Genomic DNA, 16,634 nt, shown 5'->3' on the forward strand with positions numbered 1-16,634 from the left:
TGTATAAAACCTATTTTGCACGTAAGCATTTTTAGCTGCATGAAGTTAAGTTGTTCGTGAATTCGCAAGCTTGCGTATGTGTGTCTGTTTTACTGAGTCTCAATGGGGTTCACCACATTGTCTAACGCGAGTAATGAGCGCTTTAAAGTTGCGTTATCAAAGTTGCATAATGATTTTCAAAATTACTAATGAACAATAGGCTCGGTAATTTTTATGTATATCTGCCCTATCTAGACAGCTGTCTGTTGAATAGTGCCCTTTACAGCTATAATTTATAAATGTCCCTTTGAATCTTTTTTTTTTTAAATGTATAACTGCCCTGCCTAGACAGAGCCGTCCTTAGAACAGTTCCAGTTAAAGTTATAATTGTACAAATGCCCATTGGTATCGGCTTTTTTTATTATTATGTATAACTGCTCTACCTAGAGAGAGCCGTCCCTAGAATAGTGCCCTTTAAAGTTATACTTTCCTAGTGCTCCTTTGTATCGTGTTTATGTATAACTGCCCTACCTAGACCGAACCGTCCCTAGAATAGTGCCTTTTAAATTTTAATTTACAAGTGCTTACAAGTGTAGTTTTTTTTTCTTCTTTTTTTTGTGTGGGCTATATCTGCACTACCTAGACAGATCCGTCCCTAGAAGAGTGCCATTTAGTGTACACTTCCTTCCATACACTGTGATATATACACAAACGCATTCATATTAACTGCAAATATTAAAACTTTTAAGATGTCCTTTTAACGAGCCAATGTGCCCCTTTTATCTCCCCACCCCCAAGTGTATGTCCTGGATCCGCCCATGAGAAGGATTATTTATTTATTTATTATTATTTTATTATCTTAAAATCATATTTATAGAAAAATGTCGAAAATATCCATATACGGTATATAGAAAGTTACAGTTTGTTTTGTTTAAAGACATCATTAGAGCACATTCATTAATTAATCATCAGCTATTTGGATGTGAAATATATGGTAATTAGTCATCAGAGGAATGAATGAATGAATGAATGAATGAATGAATGAATGAATGAATGAATGAATGAATGAATGTTTAATGACATCAGAGGAAACCCGCTACATTTTTTTTCTTTTATATGCACTTCCCCACAAACAGGAAAGCACACACCACAGCCTTTGACCAGTTGTTGTACACTGGTTAGAATGAGAAGAAAAAAACAATCAGTTGAATGGGTACGCCGGGGTGATTCGATCCTGCGACGCAAGAGCCTCATGCGAGCGCTTAACGAACTGAGCAAAATCCCGCCCCACCGTATAGCCTATAGAAGGTCCTTAATTAATGTTTTGATAGCTAATACAGAAATCCCCCACTGGCTCCTACCAGCAGGAACACTTTGTACCAAGACTACTGCATGGGTAGTGGATATCCGTCTGAAGATTACTAATGAAATCCATATGCACCCATAAAACCAATAATTTCTTGATCAGCTTAATAATCCGCCTTCACATGGCGCTATGTCAATGACGTCACTTATCGTTCAAAGACTATGACGTTATTATGGACAGACTGCCAGACCGATCGTTCAGCACTAAAAACACGACATATTTTTACGTTTTGTGTAATCAGACTAAATGGTGAGTTTTCGTTCTTACATTTACTCTACAAATTAGACGATAAAGCAGTTATACAGTAATGTAGTGTCTAACGTCACGATGGAAAGATGTTTACTTGAAATACCGAAGAGATGCATTTTGAGATTCCAAGCGAGCAGAATAATTTTCCTTTCGATTATCGACGATTCCGTAGTTTACCGGCTTACGTGTGCGTGTGCACAAGTATCTCCAAACAGAAACCCGTGATACAAATGCTATAGTTACATATATAAAGAGTAAAGGTAAGACACGCCCGGGAAAAACCCAAAACCCTTACGCATCGCGTCTAGGATTTATAAATCAAGTGTAAACTTATGTTGAACAAATATAGGTAACTTTATTACATAAATGCTATGTTTTAATGAAAACATAATCATTTACGATTACAGTAATGTGCAATTTCTCGTTCTTAAATATGTTGGGGGTTTTGGGTGAAGATTTCAAAAAATATTTCTATCGAACGTGTCTTACCTTTACTCTTTATTACATAACATTACTATGATATATCTGACGTTGTTTGGGGATACCTGTGTGCGTGTGTGTGTGTGTGTGTGTGTGTGTGTGCGTGCGTGCGTGCGTGCGTGTGTGTGTATTGGTGGTGGCGGTGGTGTTCTGTGTGTGTAAGACGGGCGGGGGTCGAACCCACGCTGCTCTAAGAAAATGTTCTGTTTTTAAAAAAACATATTTTTCGGGGGAGCATGACCCAACTTTCCCCCGCCAAACGACCCCCCACCCCCCACCCCCCCAAAAAAAAAAAAAAAAAAAAAAAAACTTCGCTTGCCACATCCTAAACCCGATCCCTTCGCAATTTCTTGGTCACGCGCCTGATTTTGTTAATATAATGTATTATTCATCTTTTAAAAGATAATAGACTAAAGTCCGAAGCAAAGTGTTAACAACTACGAAAAATTGCTCTCCTACCTTTATTTTTCGTTACATTTTACCCACATTTTGTCCAGACAGAAATCTTGTAAAAACCATTACAATGGCACAGATTCCACATACTAGATGATAACCATGTCACCTATATCGACTTCGCTGAGATCGCATAGGGCAAAAAGCATGTAATTTTGTGCCGGCTGCCATTTTGACTTTTTATAGAACATTCTCCAAGAGGGGTGAAAGGATATAACCTAATCTAACTACGTCATAACATGTTATGATATAAAAGCAAACGTGATGACGTCATATTAATTTTATTATTATTGTGGGGGTTTTCTTTAATGATACCACTATAGATCATTGATTTTATATTAATTATGTCACATACTTTGGAGGCTTTCACCCCTCTTGAAGAGTATTCCATTAAAAAAACCAAAATGGCAGGCGACAGAAAACTGCATGTATTTTGCCCTATGCTATCTCAGCGAAGTCGATACTGGCGACATCGTTACAGTCTCATATGTGGAATCTGTGTCACTGTAATGGTTTTTTCACAACTTGTGTCTGGACAAAATTTGGGGAAATGTAACGGTAATTAAAGGTAGGATAGTAATTTATTGTAGTTGTTAACAATTTGGTTCGGACTTTAATAGTATTTAATATTTTATTACCCCCCCCAAAAAAAACAACAAAAAAACAAAACAAAACAAAACAACACAAAACAACAACAAACAAAAAACCCCACCCACTAAAAAGAGTTATGTAGCCTACCGTTCTTCTTACCGGCAAACGTCGTTTCCCGATTGTTTTCTAAATTGCACACAACAATAGGTTGTGGGTTGTTTTTGTGGGTTTTTTTTTGTTTTGTTTTGTTTTGTTTTTGTTATTTCGAAAACACTTTAACTTTTCTTACGTCAAATCGAACTAAAATTCTTTACAAAAACAACAACAAACAAAACAAGCCCCCCCCCCCCCCCCCCCCCCCCAAGAATCATGTTCGTGGATTCTGAAAAGAACAAGAACAATAACTGATTAACAACTGAAAACGATGTGTCAAAATTTACAAATTGTGACCCCATTTTTACATCTAAACCAGATAGCTCAACAGCAACATTGTCACTGTTCGTGTATTGATAGGATGGGGGTAAACTTGATAGCATTGCGAGTTTTCTTTGTAGCTGATTATTATTATTATTATCATTATCATTATTATTATGATTATGATTATGATTATGATTATTATTATTATTATTATCATCATCATAATTATTATTATCATCATCATAATTATTATTATTATTATTATTATTATCATTATTATCATTATTATTATTATTATTATTATTACTATAAAATGGTAGCTGTTTTTATTCTCTTTCAACAGTTCTACTACAGCTGATACCTCACCACCACGAACAATAGACCACTCCAGAAATGGAGGAAGAGGTACGTGGTTTTCAAACCGTTTACGTAACCCGAATCTTGAAGTAATGCTTATAACTCGTTAAATCCATTCAAGGCACACACGCCCACACCACCTTTTTTGTTCACCGACGTAAAAAACCCCATAAAACCCCCCACAAACAAACAAAAAACCCCACAAAAAAACAATATTAATAAATAAATAAAATGAAACAAACGCCTGTTTAACCACCTCTTACCATGTCTGCCATCCCACCCTTTCACACACACACGCACACACACACACACACACACACACACACACGTACGTACGCACGCGCGCACAATAGATATACAACTTCATAAGCCATAAACATGAACGTATATTTACGACTGACTTTGCGAATCTTTACAATAAAACGTTTGGTCTTCGGCGAACGGTCAAAATGTTCGTAATAACATAAGCGTACTAGACAGGGGGCCGGGCGAGGAGGGAGGGCGGCAACTGCCCACCTAGTGCTGGAGCAAAACCTCAAATTCGGGCAAAAATTACAGAGAAATTCAGGCAAGATGTGTCAACCTGAGACCTTCTTACCATGTATTTCCATCATTCTACCCTCGAAATTAGTTGTAATGCGTGTAAAGATGCGTAGTGATTCGTTTGCAACCCTATGTAGCTGTTTGCTAGTAATGCTAATATGAATAAATCTTGTTGTCCAGATTCGAGCATTTTCGTTTAATTCGGGCAAAAGCCAGCCTTCTCCCCCCCCCCCCCCCCCCCCCATACACACACTCCCTACAAAAATGGGAGCCCGTATGACTATGTGTAAGAAAAACGACCCACATAAGGTCTGGGTATAAACTACGAGTGACAGAGCTCTGTTACACGGAACACTGTCGGCCGTTCAAGTGGCTGCTAGAGTGGACCTATACACCTGTATCGATAGCCTAATAAATATTTCATTGTAAAATAAAAACAAAAAAGGTTTTAGCCAGGGAGGGGGGGGGGGGGGGGGGATGGGGGATTTCGTCGGAACTCTCCAGCCTACGCCTGTGATATAGCGGAACTTACACATAAAATGTTGAATAAAAAATAGAAGACCTTTTGGTGCTGCCCAGCGTATATTAATTATTAATACGTGATCATAGAAAAACACGAACCAAACGATATTTTTTCGTACTTGCGCTGTTTTTTTATTGGCGGTATGACATTGGTGACCTGGTCATCACCTAGGAGCAACCAGTTGTATGTCTTAAAATTGTTAACACACGTACATGTGTTAACAAGTATGTGTAATCATAAATAACACACGGGTGTGTAAGATAAAGGGACATAAGCAGTGATGTATTTAAGTACCTAAGGCAAGCGTGCGTTATTTCTCTTGTAGTTAATAATCTGCAGTTTGCTTTTATGAAACAACATATCACATAGTTTTCATATTATTTTTATCGCATGGGTTTTATATAGGGAATACTACATGAACGGCCGTTAGATACCATTTATCTTACAACGAGTTGTAACATAAATGGTATTTAACGGACACGAAAGTAGTATTCTGTTTCTTACATATCTTCAGAAAACAGTTTTAAAATAAATTTAAACGCCTTTTCCAACTAAAAACTATTTACGACCCTAGCGGTTATAGTTAACTTGTGTGTCACAGACAAGTCAATTTGAGGTTAACTTGTACGTCACAGAGTGATCGATTCGACCGTACTTTTTTCTCTCCATTGGATGGTATGACATTGATGACCTGGTCATCACCCAGGAGCAGCCAGTCGTGTGTCTTTAAAATGTTATCTCACGTATGTGTGTTAATTCTATATGTGTTATTAAAAATAACGAATAATGTTCTCACCAACGGGTGTGTAAGGCATAATTTTTATTACATGGGTTTTATATCTGATGTTGCTAGCAGAAAATAATTTACTTGATAAACTTAGGCCATAGATTGACACTCACCTCCCCCCCCCCCCCCCCCCCCCCCCCCCCCGTCATGGACAGAACTCTCTGGCGAAGTCGGAGGTTGTGCTCACGACAGGCGTGTTTGAACAGTTCTCTGATGGAAGCATGCCAACAATTACCCACAATCACTCAAGCGAACCACTAACTAAGACAGACCAAACATTATTATTGTGCAATTCAACATATAACGTGTCCTAAATGTACTGGGTACGAATCGTCTAGGGTTCAAAACGGTGGTGTGTACGAATCATCCAGGGACGAAATAAAATGGGTACCAATCGTCCCGTAAGCGGCCATTATGCTCTTGAACGGTTGTTTTCGGTTATGAACAATGTATATGAATTGCCGTGGAAAAGATAACTAGACATACATATTTAAGAATATATAAAAACAGCTGGTAACTGTAGCACAGTCGATACAAGGAATACATTTGATGGCTACATACCTATGAGCTACTGTTCGGCAAACCAAATCAAAATTACTCGCTAGCTCTATTTTCTCTTTTTATGAACCGTTTCAAATTATGCGCCAAAATAACCTCACGAAAATTGTGCAATCCATTATTTTTATTTAATCCTACGGGACATTTACATTCAGTAGGACCACAATGCCCCCCGCCCGCTCGTGACCATGGTCAGGCTGCTGGTGTTCTCTTGCATATGCCAGCGCGGGCGATTCCTCCTCCCACCCACACCAAACCCTTTTCCTATCCTGGACAGAGGAGCCGGGTGGGCCGAAATCTGCGCCCACGACATGCGTGCACGTTAAACCCTATGCCCTGACCTGACCTGACCTGGCTACATACCAATAGCATGGAACATACTGTATGTGGTAGCAGGCCGTATTCAACATTAAGGCGATACTGTATGTGGTAGCAGGTCGTATTCGACATTAAGGTGATAAGGTGATACTGTATGTGGTAGCAGGTCGTATTTTACATTAAGGCGATACTGTATGTGGTAGCAGGTCGTATTCAATATTAAGGTGATACTGTATGTGGTAGCAGGTCGTATTCAACATTAAGGTGATACTGTATATGGTAGCAGGTCGTATTCAATATTAAGGTAATACTGTATGTGGTAGCAGGTCGTATTCAATATTAAGGTGATGCTGTATGTGGTAGCAGGTCGTATTCAACATTAAGGTGATACTGTATATGGTAGCAGGTCGCATTCAACATTAAGATGATACTGTATGTGGTAGCAGGTCGTATTCAATATTAAGGTGCTACTGTATGTGGTAGCAGGTCGTATTCAACATTAAGATGATGCCGTGTGTGGTAGCAGGTCGTATTCAATATTAAGGTGATACTGTATGTAGTAGCAGGTCGTATTCAACATTAAGATGATACTGTATGTGGTAGCAGGTCGTATTCAACATTACGGCGATACTGTATGTAGTAGCAGGTCGTATTCAACATTAAGATGATACTGTATGTGGTAGCAGGTCGTATTCAACATTACGGCGATACTGTATATGGTAGCAGGTCGTATTCATCATCAAGGTGACACTGTGTGTGGTAGCAGGTCGTATTCAACATCACCTTAATGTTGAATACGACCTGCTATCACACACAGTATCACCTTAATGTTGAATACGACCTGCTACCATATACATTATCATCTTAATGTTGAATACGATCTGCTACCATATACATTATCATCTTAATGTTGAATACGACCTGCTACCATATACATTATCATCTTAATGTTGAATACGACCTGCTACCATATACATTATCACCTTAATGTTGAATACGACCTGCTACCATATACATTATCATCTTAATGTTGAATACGACCTGCTACCATATACATTATCACCTTAATGTTGAATACGACCTGCTACCATATACATTATCACCTTAATGTTGAATACGATCTGCTACGATACGAGTCTCGGAGTCTGATACACGTGGTGTGTGTTTAGGAGAACGATAACAGTTTGTCTAGTCTTCTGTCATATCACATGTATCTAACGCTAAACGCAAAAAAAAACCCCACACAAACAAAACAAAAACAAAAACAACTGACGAGCAACCGCGATCGCTGGCCTTCTATGTGTTATAGTTTAAAGGTTCAAGAACGCGGTGTTGGGCAATTGACATGACATACTAGTAGTAGTCGGTAGACTAGTGCGGGCATTATTAAAGTCAATGCAACAATGAATGAATCAGCCATCTCAGAATTGAACGGGGGTGGGTTTGGGGGTGGGTTTGGGGGTGGGGGTGTTCTTACCTATATACTGAATAATAGCTATAATTATGATTGCGCCGATGCGTCACAAATTAACTATTAAGGCGACGCCACACGACACGAGTGCCTTGTACGAGAATAGCCACGAGAACAGCCGATTGTGACAAGACAGACATTACGATTTCATCCGAATCGTCGGTCGCTATGCAATCGGCTATTGTCGTACGAGGCACTCGTATCGTGAGACGACGCCTTTAGCGTCTGATTCGTGAACAACACAGTTTTACTGTTGTGTGTCTCCAGGCTAGCTGCCCCGCCCTGATGGCAAGCAACTCCGAAGGTTCCCGGAAAAGTCGCCTGACCGGCAACTCCGGATCCAGTACATCGATCAAATGTCGAATCTGTCAACTCACAGAGTCGGAGACTGGTAGGTTACCATTAAACTAAACTTCAAAATACCAACTACTCAAGGTATTTCTAGCATACTAGGTAATCATTAAAAAATACGATATTAAAAATAATAATTATAAATAAATAAATAAATAAATAAATAATCGGCATTGGGTTTCATGCCTAAAATAGACCATCATACTCAGGACCATCAGTCGCAATTGCGACAATTTTAGCACTGAAATTGGGAGTGTTACTAAAACAAATAAATACAGATTCTTCGTTAGAACATCAGTGTCTGTATATTTAGTATGTGTCTGATCATCCTATTGTTTGTAAGCAGCCCAGACTGTATTTGGTCTTCCGATAATTTTGTTGGTACGAAAAAATTGTTTTATTAGAAAATAAAGTATAAATAAGAAGACGTCCAGAAACACATTGAACACACATCCAGTAATACTTTATGCAAAAACATATTTAATATGTAATTTATTGTCGTTGAAAGGGGCGGGAAGTAGCTCAGTGGTAAAACGCTCGTCTGATGCGCGGTCTGTCTAAGATCGATTCCCGTCAGTAGGCCCATTGGGCTATTTCTCGTTCCAGTGTACCACGACTGGTATATCAAAAGCCGTGGAATGTGCTATCCTGTATGTGGAATAGTGCATATAAAATATCCCTTAAAATTGATGTCACAATTACCAAATGTTTGACATCCAATAGCCGATGATTAATAATTCAATGTGTTCTAGTGGTGTCGTTAAACAAACTGTAACTTTTTATTTTCGTTAAAATCTGTCAGCTGGCAATATGTTAAGCATCCGAGCAGTCCCGTTAACTGGTGTTTTCTGTTTTCCAGGCGAGCCCGTAAAGACGTCCGACTGCCGGTGTAAAAGAGACCTTGCGAGTGTGCACCGATCTTGCCTCACTGACTGGGTGAACTACAAAGGGAACAACACGTGTGAAGTATGCAAGGCCCCGTTCGCGAACGTACCCGCCCCAATCCTCACAGAAAACATAGACGGCGAACAGACGGTGAGTGATCATAGACTCGTAACCAAACACCCATTGAAAACAACAAACCACCACCACCCACAACAACAACAACAACCACAACATCAACAACAAAAACACAAGGACCATCTTCACAACCACCACCACCACTACCAAAAACAACAACATAACCACCACTAACAACAACAACTATAAATAACAACGACAACGCCAACAACAAAACCCAAACACCCATCCTCCTATACACCGAACCAACTTCCGGTTTAAGTGAGATATTTTGGTCCGTCATTTCAGTTATGTTTTGGAAATATCAACGATTTTCTATTTTCATGCAATTTGAAAAAACAAACATTGGTCAGTAAATGAAAACAGCAGTTCTCATCGGTAGTGATTAACACTCTATGCTCATGGCGTTTGAAATGATATATTCTTCATTAGTTCACATATTTGAGTATTATTTTCTTACTTTGTCTTTACTAGTTTTATATGGATTTACAATTTTTAAGAGAGTGAGAGTTAGAGAAAGGGGACACACAGAGAGAGAAAAACACAGACAGAGAGAGAGAGAGAGAGAGAGAGAGAGAGAGAGAGAGAGAGAGAGAGAGAGAGAGAGAGAGAGATATTTTTGTTTTTGTTTTTTTGTAACGACACCAGTAAAGCACGTTAATTTATTAATCATCGGCTACTGGATGTCAAACATTTGGTAATTTTGACTCGCAGTCGTCAGAGGAATCCCGTTACATTTTTCTATTAGCAGCAAGGGATCTATTATATGCACTTTCACACATGGGCACTCATGATCAATCCAAAAATGGGCCCACCGAGGAGGTTCGGTCCAGCGACGAAATCATTTCAAAGTCCCCGAGTAAACAACCTTCTTCACTGTAGGCGAGTATTGCTGTTTAATTTGTGACATATTTTGACTAATGTTTTTACAAATTGCGCATAAAAAATAAAACGTGTGTTATTTCCTAACCAGTTAAAAAAAAGAGTAGAAAACAAAAAACAGCAAAACAACAACAACAACAACAACAAAACCCAAGTAACCCAAACTCAGCCAAACAAAACAACCCAGAATCCCCACTTAAAATGGAGCCTGGTACGGGGTATAGGCTATAGCGTGTTTATATGTTCAGGGTTAATTTCCTATTTTGGCTTAAAAGCAGAAATGCTCAATGTTATCTTAAAGGTACATGTTCTCCTGCGTGCACAAATAACAACGTCTCAGAAAGTCGGAATTTGGATGCGATTTGGAGTCATATATATATTATATATATATATATATATATATATATATATATATATATATATATATATATATATATATATATAAGATGCACAAAAGAAAAAACACGGGGAAAAATCGAAAACCCCCACCCCACACGATTTTTAGCAAGAATATGCAAGTACTTCATATTCATTTTTGGTATAAAGTTTGATCAATTCCCTACTGAGTAGAAATATTCTACAATCCGAAGCTGAGGGAGATGTACCTTGAAATGACATGATTGTTTCTAGAGTTTGTGATATGGTTGTGATGAGATACAACTGTGGAATGCTTTAAAAAAGCACAAGAGATTTCAAGAGTTTCTTTAAAAATGTATATACATATTCCTGAGTTTTCTCCCTCTCAATTTATAACATTTCTTGCTCCGTGCCTGTTTCTAGTATAAATATATATAACTGCCATTTTGAATACAGGTTTAAGGCTATTGCCGTTTACTACGATGCATCACTGACTAAAATGATGTCTGTTGCAAGTCACTATTTGTAACATTAAAAAATGTAGCCATCTTTTTTTTTAAATTCGTAATAAAAAGAATATAACTCCCTACCATTCTCATCGCAACGTCCTCGTAATGGGACAGGACATATTTCACTTTTCGCGAACACATGGTATCATCACTGTTCATACAGACAGTGAATCGCGTATACCTGCTATCACAGCAGTCGAATATATTCTTCAGGCTCTGTATTAAAGAGTTTGTTTTGTCTAACGACACCACTAGAGCACATTGATTGATTCATCATCAGCTGCTGGATGTCAAACGTTTGGTAAATCTGACTCGTAGTCTTCAGAGGAAACCCCATATGTTTTTTCCCATTAGCAGTAAGGGATCGTTTATATGCACTCGTATAGACAGGAAAGCACATACCTTTGATATACTAGGCACTAGGTAAAAACAAACAAACAAACAACCAATGTCTGTCGAGTAGGTTCGATCATACGACCCAAGGAATCCAAGTGGGCGCTCTACCAAATGATCTAAACATCACCTCCTTAGGCTCTGTCTTGTACACAGTTTACGTTTATGTTGACGTCACATTATGATATACCTCGTTGTGTTCTGACATAATACAGTGACTGCCGGGAGTAAATCAAAGTTTATTGGAATCTGAACAATTTACCTGAGAATTGAGCTACACTCTCCTAATCTTAATTTACGTAAGTGCATGCGCATAACTATAGACTGTACGTTAATCTTGATGTGAAAATAAAAATGGAATGTTTGTTGAATATCACTGAAGTCCATCTCCAGTACATTGTTTAAGCATGATTTTTTAGAGTTGCATACAAAAATAAATTTTTATGCTCATCACACACGTACCGATTAATGGTGACTGTCAAGTTGGCAGTATGTAAATGCGCGCCAGGTCACCCTAGCCAATGTGACGGTCTTGTGTTATGATTGAGGATGACGTCACATGACTGCAGATTAGACGGACCATCGCGTCTTTACCCACCTACCGACGGATCAGTCGGGGTCGGCGACAACCAAGAAGAGACGGTTTTATTGGTGGGTGTGCGCTCAGCATTATGTACACTAGTTGAGGGCAGACATTGTTCACCGAGCGAACGTGTATGTTCAAGACTGGGGCGATGTGATACGGTATAGCAGTAGTCTGTATATTTATAGTCTAACATTCAAGCCCTCCGTCTTGGACATGGTAGCAATGATCCTGGTCTGTTGGTGGGCTGATATGAGAGAGGAAACCTGATGTCGCATTTTCATTAGGGTCTTGTGTGTGCACTATATCTGCATCAGATTCAACAGTTGACTACTGCTTGGAGTGGAATACATCTTGTAAAACAATATTTTGAGATATTTCATGCGAAGACGGGTATTTAGTGAAATGCGCTTCATAACCTTAATTTGATTTTCTTTTAATGCGCCGTTACGGGAGATAACTGCTGCTGAAGTTAGCAACAGATGCAGGTCAAGATTTTCTTTTACATATATTTATTGTATAAAATGGATGCATAATGTTATTGTTTTGAGAACAAATTATAAGAGTTATACAGACACATTATCACAGACACGTACGCAGGGGATAATTAAATCCTTTTTGGCCTCATAAACTGTCTCATGCCGGTGCCGTTGCTGGAACTCGAACCTGTGGCACCGAATCGCCCGCAACTTGCAGACTTGCCATGATACGTTTTCAACTATTGAGTCATCCTTGCATACATGTTTCATTCAGTTTATGTGGACTGTGTTTGTAAAAGACGGACTGAAATAAATAAATGTATTATTACAAATGACAGTTGATAATAAACAAAAACTTCAAACCAGTATGTATGTATGTATTGATGTATGAATGTCTGTATATGTATGTGTGTGTGTATGTGTGTGTGTGTGTGTGTGCATGTATGTATGTATGTATGTATGTATGTGTGTATGTATGTGTGTGTATGTATGTGTGTGTGCATGTATGTATGTATGTATGTATGTATGTATGTATGCATGTATGTATGTATTATACTAGGCTTATGTTATATGACCTATATTTTTTTTGCTGACGAAAATGGAGAAAATAATAATCATATCGTCTTAGTACATACCGTGTTTGCATGATAAATATATACATGTATGTTAAATGATGTAGGAATTACGAATGTATCTATATTGTATACACATACATACATATACACAAATACACATGTACTAGTATGCACACACACACACGCGCGCGCACACACACACACACACACACACACACACACACACGTTAAGACGCGATAGCTCCCCTCTCGTTGCTGGGGTCTGTCGAGGCCTATGTTGCGCATCAATCATGTTGATCTCTGTGTAAAAGCTATATTCTCAAAACCCCATATTGCATTGCATTAGACGGCCTGTACTGACTGTTTAAATAATACCTCACCCCCCTCCGCACGCTATTCTTCGATTCTTGCTTCTTATTATGTGTTTAATAGGCATGGAAATTAGGCTTAATTATATATCGCCCCTGTGACGTCCGACCTTGCAATAAACACACAGACAAATGAGTTTTAGGTTAACTATATATCACAGTGTAATCGATTTCGATCGTGCTCTTTTTTTCATTGGGTGTATGGCATTGGTGACCTGGTCATCACCTAGGAGCAGCCAGTCGTATGTCTGGAAATTGATAAAACACGTACATGTGTAAACAAGTATGTGTTATAAAAAATAACCAATGGTGTTCTCAACAACGGGTGTGTAACAAATAAAAATGTATCCTTGCCGTAACGTTTTCATTTATTAGTGGTAAAATGTCTGTCTCTCTCCCCGAGATCGTATCATCAAATCCCATTGAGCTGCCTGTCATATAATTATTCACATATATTAATGAAAAATGGCTTTGTGGTGTACATTTCTAGCAAGTTCCGTTTTTAATAGCACATTATATATTATAATTGGGGCGAAGTCCAAGTGATAATGTTAAAGGGACATTCCTGAGTTTGCTGCATTGTAAGATGTTTCCGACTAATAAAATATATTTGATATGTAATTACAATCGTTAAAAAGTCTCTGTTAGTCAATGACATCTTAAAAATTGCAGCAAACTCAGGAATGTCCCTTTAACACGAACAACTATTGAATATAAATATTATAAACGACGTCTGTGGACTCCCCCACCCCTTCCGCCCCTCGAAAATACAAAAATAATAGGCATCCATTAAAAAAAACCCAACTTATTACCCTCATATCATTGGCTATGTAATGGTTTGGGGAGGTGGGGGTCCACCTTTTTCATTATTGTTGTTATTATTATTATTATTATTATTATTATTTGGCCTATTATTACTAAAATTTCGAAAATTATGTTTAGCTTGAATCATGAAAACAGTGGTATGCAAATAGTTATACTGGTATTTATGGCAAGCATCAGGGCTTCCACGAACGGGAATGCACCAAACAACCAACGAGCAAAAGCACCGTCCCCTGAAAATATTAAGTTTACTCATCTCGTCTGGTTTTCTTTCTTTCTTTCTTTTGTTTTGCCCCTTCTTTCCATTTAATTCCATCTTAATTTTCCCCGACCAGAGAGTTCCTCCTATCTTTCCACTTATTTCGCTGTCCACCTTCACATCCCAATCATTGTCTGTCCAACCGCGACACGTGCTTGTTTCTCTTGGACATCTCTCATTTCCCATCAGCTTTAGCTGTGGGCTTATAGTCCGTCCCATCATTCTATAAAACTGTTTTCTGTAAATAATTTCAGTCTGGTTTGACATAAGAAGAAAAGTAAAAGTATTTTGGAAATAACAATTTTTTGTTTACTACTTTTGTGTGCAATCATTCGGCTGTAGGAGTAGTATTAGGGCCTGTTGAGAGTCATGATCGACCTACTTTCCCGTGATCACGTGACCTTGGTAGGAGACAATGGCCTTTGTGTAGGAAACAATGGCCTTTGTATAGGGGGGTGCAGGTGTCTGACCTTGGTAGGAAACAATGCCTTTTGTGTAGGAAACAATGACACAATGGTCTTTGTGTAGGAAACAATGAAACAATGGCCTTTGTGTAGGAAACAATGGCCTTTGTAGAGGTGGGTGCAGGTGTATGGTCTCGGTAGGAAACAATGACCTTTGTATAGGAGACAATGGCCATGGAGGAAACAATGGCCTTTGTGTAGGAAACAATGGCCTTTGTAGAGGTGGGTGCAGGTGTATGGTCTCGGTAGGAACCAATGACCTTTGTGTAGGAGACAATGGCACAATGACCTTTGTATAGGAGACAATGGCCATGGAGAAAACAATGGCCTTTATGTAGGAGACAATGACCGTGGTGCAGGTGTGCGATCATGGTGTATTCAATTCAATGTATTGCATATTACCAAACAAACTGGTGTCAGCAAACAAATAAAAGCAAAGAAACAACAACAATTAATAATAACAATATGTACAGGCCAGGTGTAAGTCTGACGTTGGTTTTGGCTTCATTGTATAACGTCTACTGTGTTGTTGTAATTTTGTATTCACAGTGGACATAGACGTGAATGTTTTTTCACAGTGTTTTATTCTAGACACCCAAAATAATAGCCGTTAAAATATGTCTCGTGAGGAAGGACGGTAGTTGTTTGCTGACTGTTTGGTCTAAAGTGAGGGGCTTTCATGTCGCCAGACAAAATGCGCGTGTGATGATTTTCATTCATTTGTATTTCTTTAGCACATTGTCGACGTTTTCTTTGTTGTCGTCATTCAGCCATTCATTGATTCGCTTTATAATAGAGGAGTACTTTATCAGACCTCTTCATCAGCCCTCATACAAAGACATTTTATTACGCCTCTCCGAGTGTTTATGAAACCAGGTGAACTGCAAAAGACATACCGACGCGTGCCCGTCTTAAGTAGCAGAATACATTTGTTATGGTATGCACACTGACCGTCAAAGTTTGTTTGTGTTTAGCGACATCACTAGAGGACATTGGTTTATGAATCATCGGTTATTGGATGAAAAACATAATTTTGACAGTTTTAGAGAGGAAACCTGCTACATTTTTTCCATGAGTAGCAAGGGATCTTTTATATATACAATCTCATACCCCTTATGGGGCCAGTATTTCATAATTAAATACAAACTTTTGTGTGTGTGTGTGCGTGTGCTGGTGTTGACTGAATTAGGTCAAACGCGAAGGTGGTAACTAGTGTGTGTGTGTGTGTGTGTGTGTGTGTGTGTGTGTGTGTGTGTGAAACACTCCCAGCCCATTGCTATGGAGAGAGAACGCGTGACTGCAACTCATCTTTTCTTAGTTATGTCCTGCGTCCATGGGTGTGTCTCTGGACGTGTCCCTATGGTAGTGACACTGGTAAAGGGTAATATGTTGGTAACGATGTTTTTTGGGAGCTCGCACGATGAGATTTGTGCCTGGGAGGAGGGGCACTGGTCATACGTATCACACACATTCAAACATT

At 38.7% G+C, this 16,634-nt stretch overlaps 1 protein-coding gene across 6 annotated transcripts in view; it reads left to right on the forward strand.

The window, feature by feature from the left end:
- The first annotated feature begins 1,503 nt into the window (after window positions 1–1,503).
- Window positions 1,504–16,634, forward strand: part of LOC121381216 (E3 ubiquitin-protein ligase MARCHF2-like) — a 50,939-nt gene continuing 35,808 nt past the window's right edge. For all 6 annotated transcript variants that reach the window (XM_041510414.1, XM_041510415.1, XM_041510417.1 and 3 more), the window contains exons 1-4: window positions 1,504–1,594; window positions 3,879–3,940; window positions 8,360–8,483; window positions 9,303–9,478. In XM_041510414.1, coding sequence (XP_041366348.1) covers window positions 3,929–3,940; window positions 8,360–8,483; window positions 9,303–9,478 — 312 coding nt within the window. In that variant the 5' untranslated portion in view covers window positions 1,504–1,594; window positions 3,879–3,928. The remainder of the gene's footprint in view (window positions 1,595–3,878; window positions 3,941–8,359; window positions 8,484–9,302; window positions 9,479–16,634) is intronic.

This window comes from Gigantopelta aegis, chromosome 9 (assembly GCF_016097555.1).
Source record: "Gigantopelta aegis isolate Gae_Host chromosome 9, Gae_host_genome, whole genome shotgun sequence".
In the NCBI taxonomy this organism is placed as follows: domain Eukaryota; kingdom Metazoa; phylum Mollusca; class Gastropoda; order Neomphalida; family Peltospiridae; genus Gigantopelta; species Gigantopelta aegis.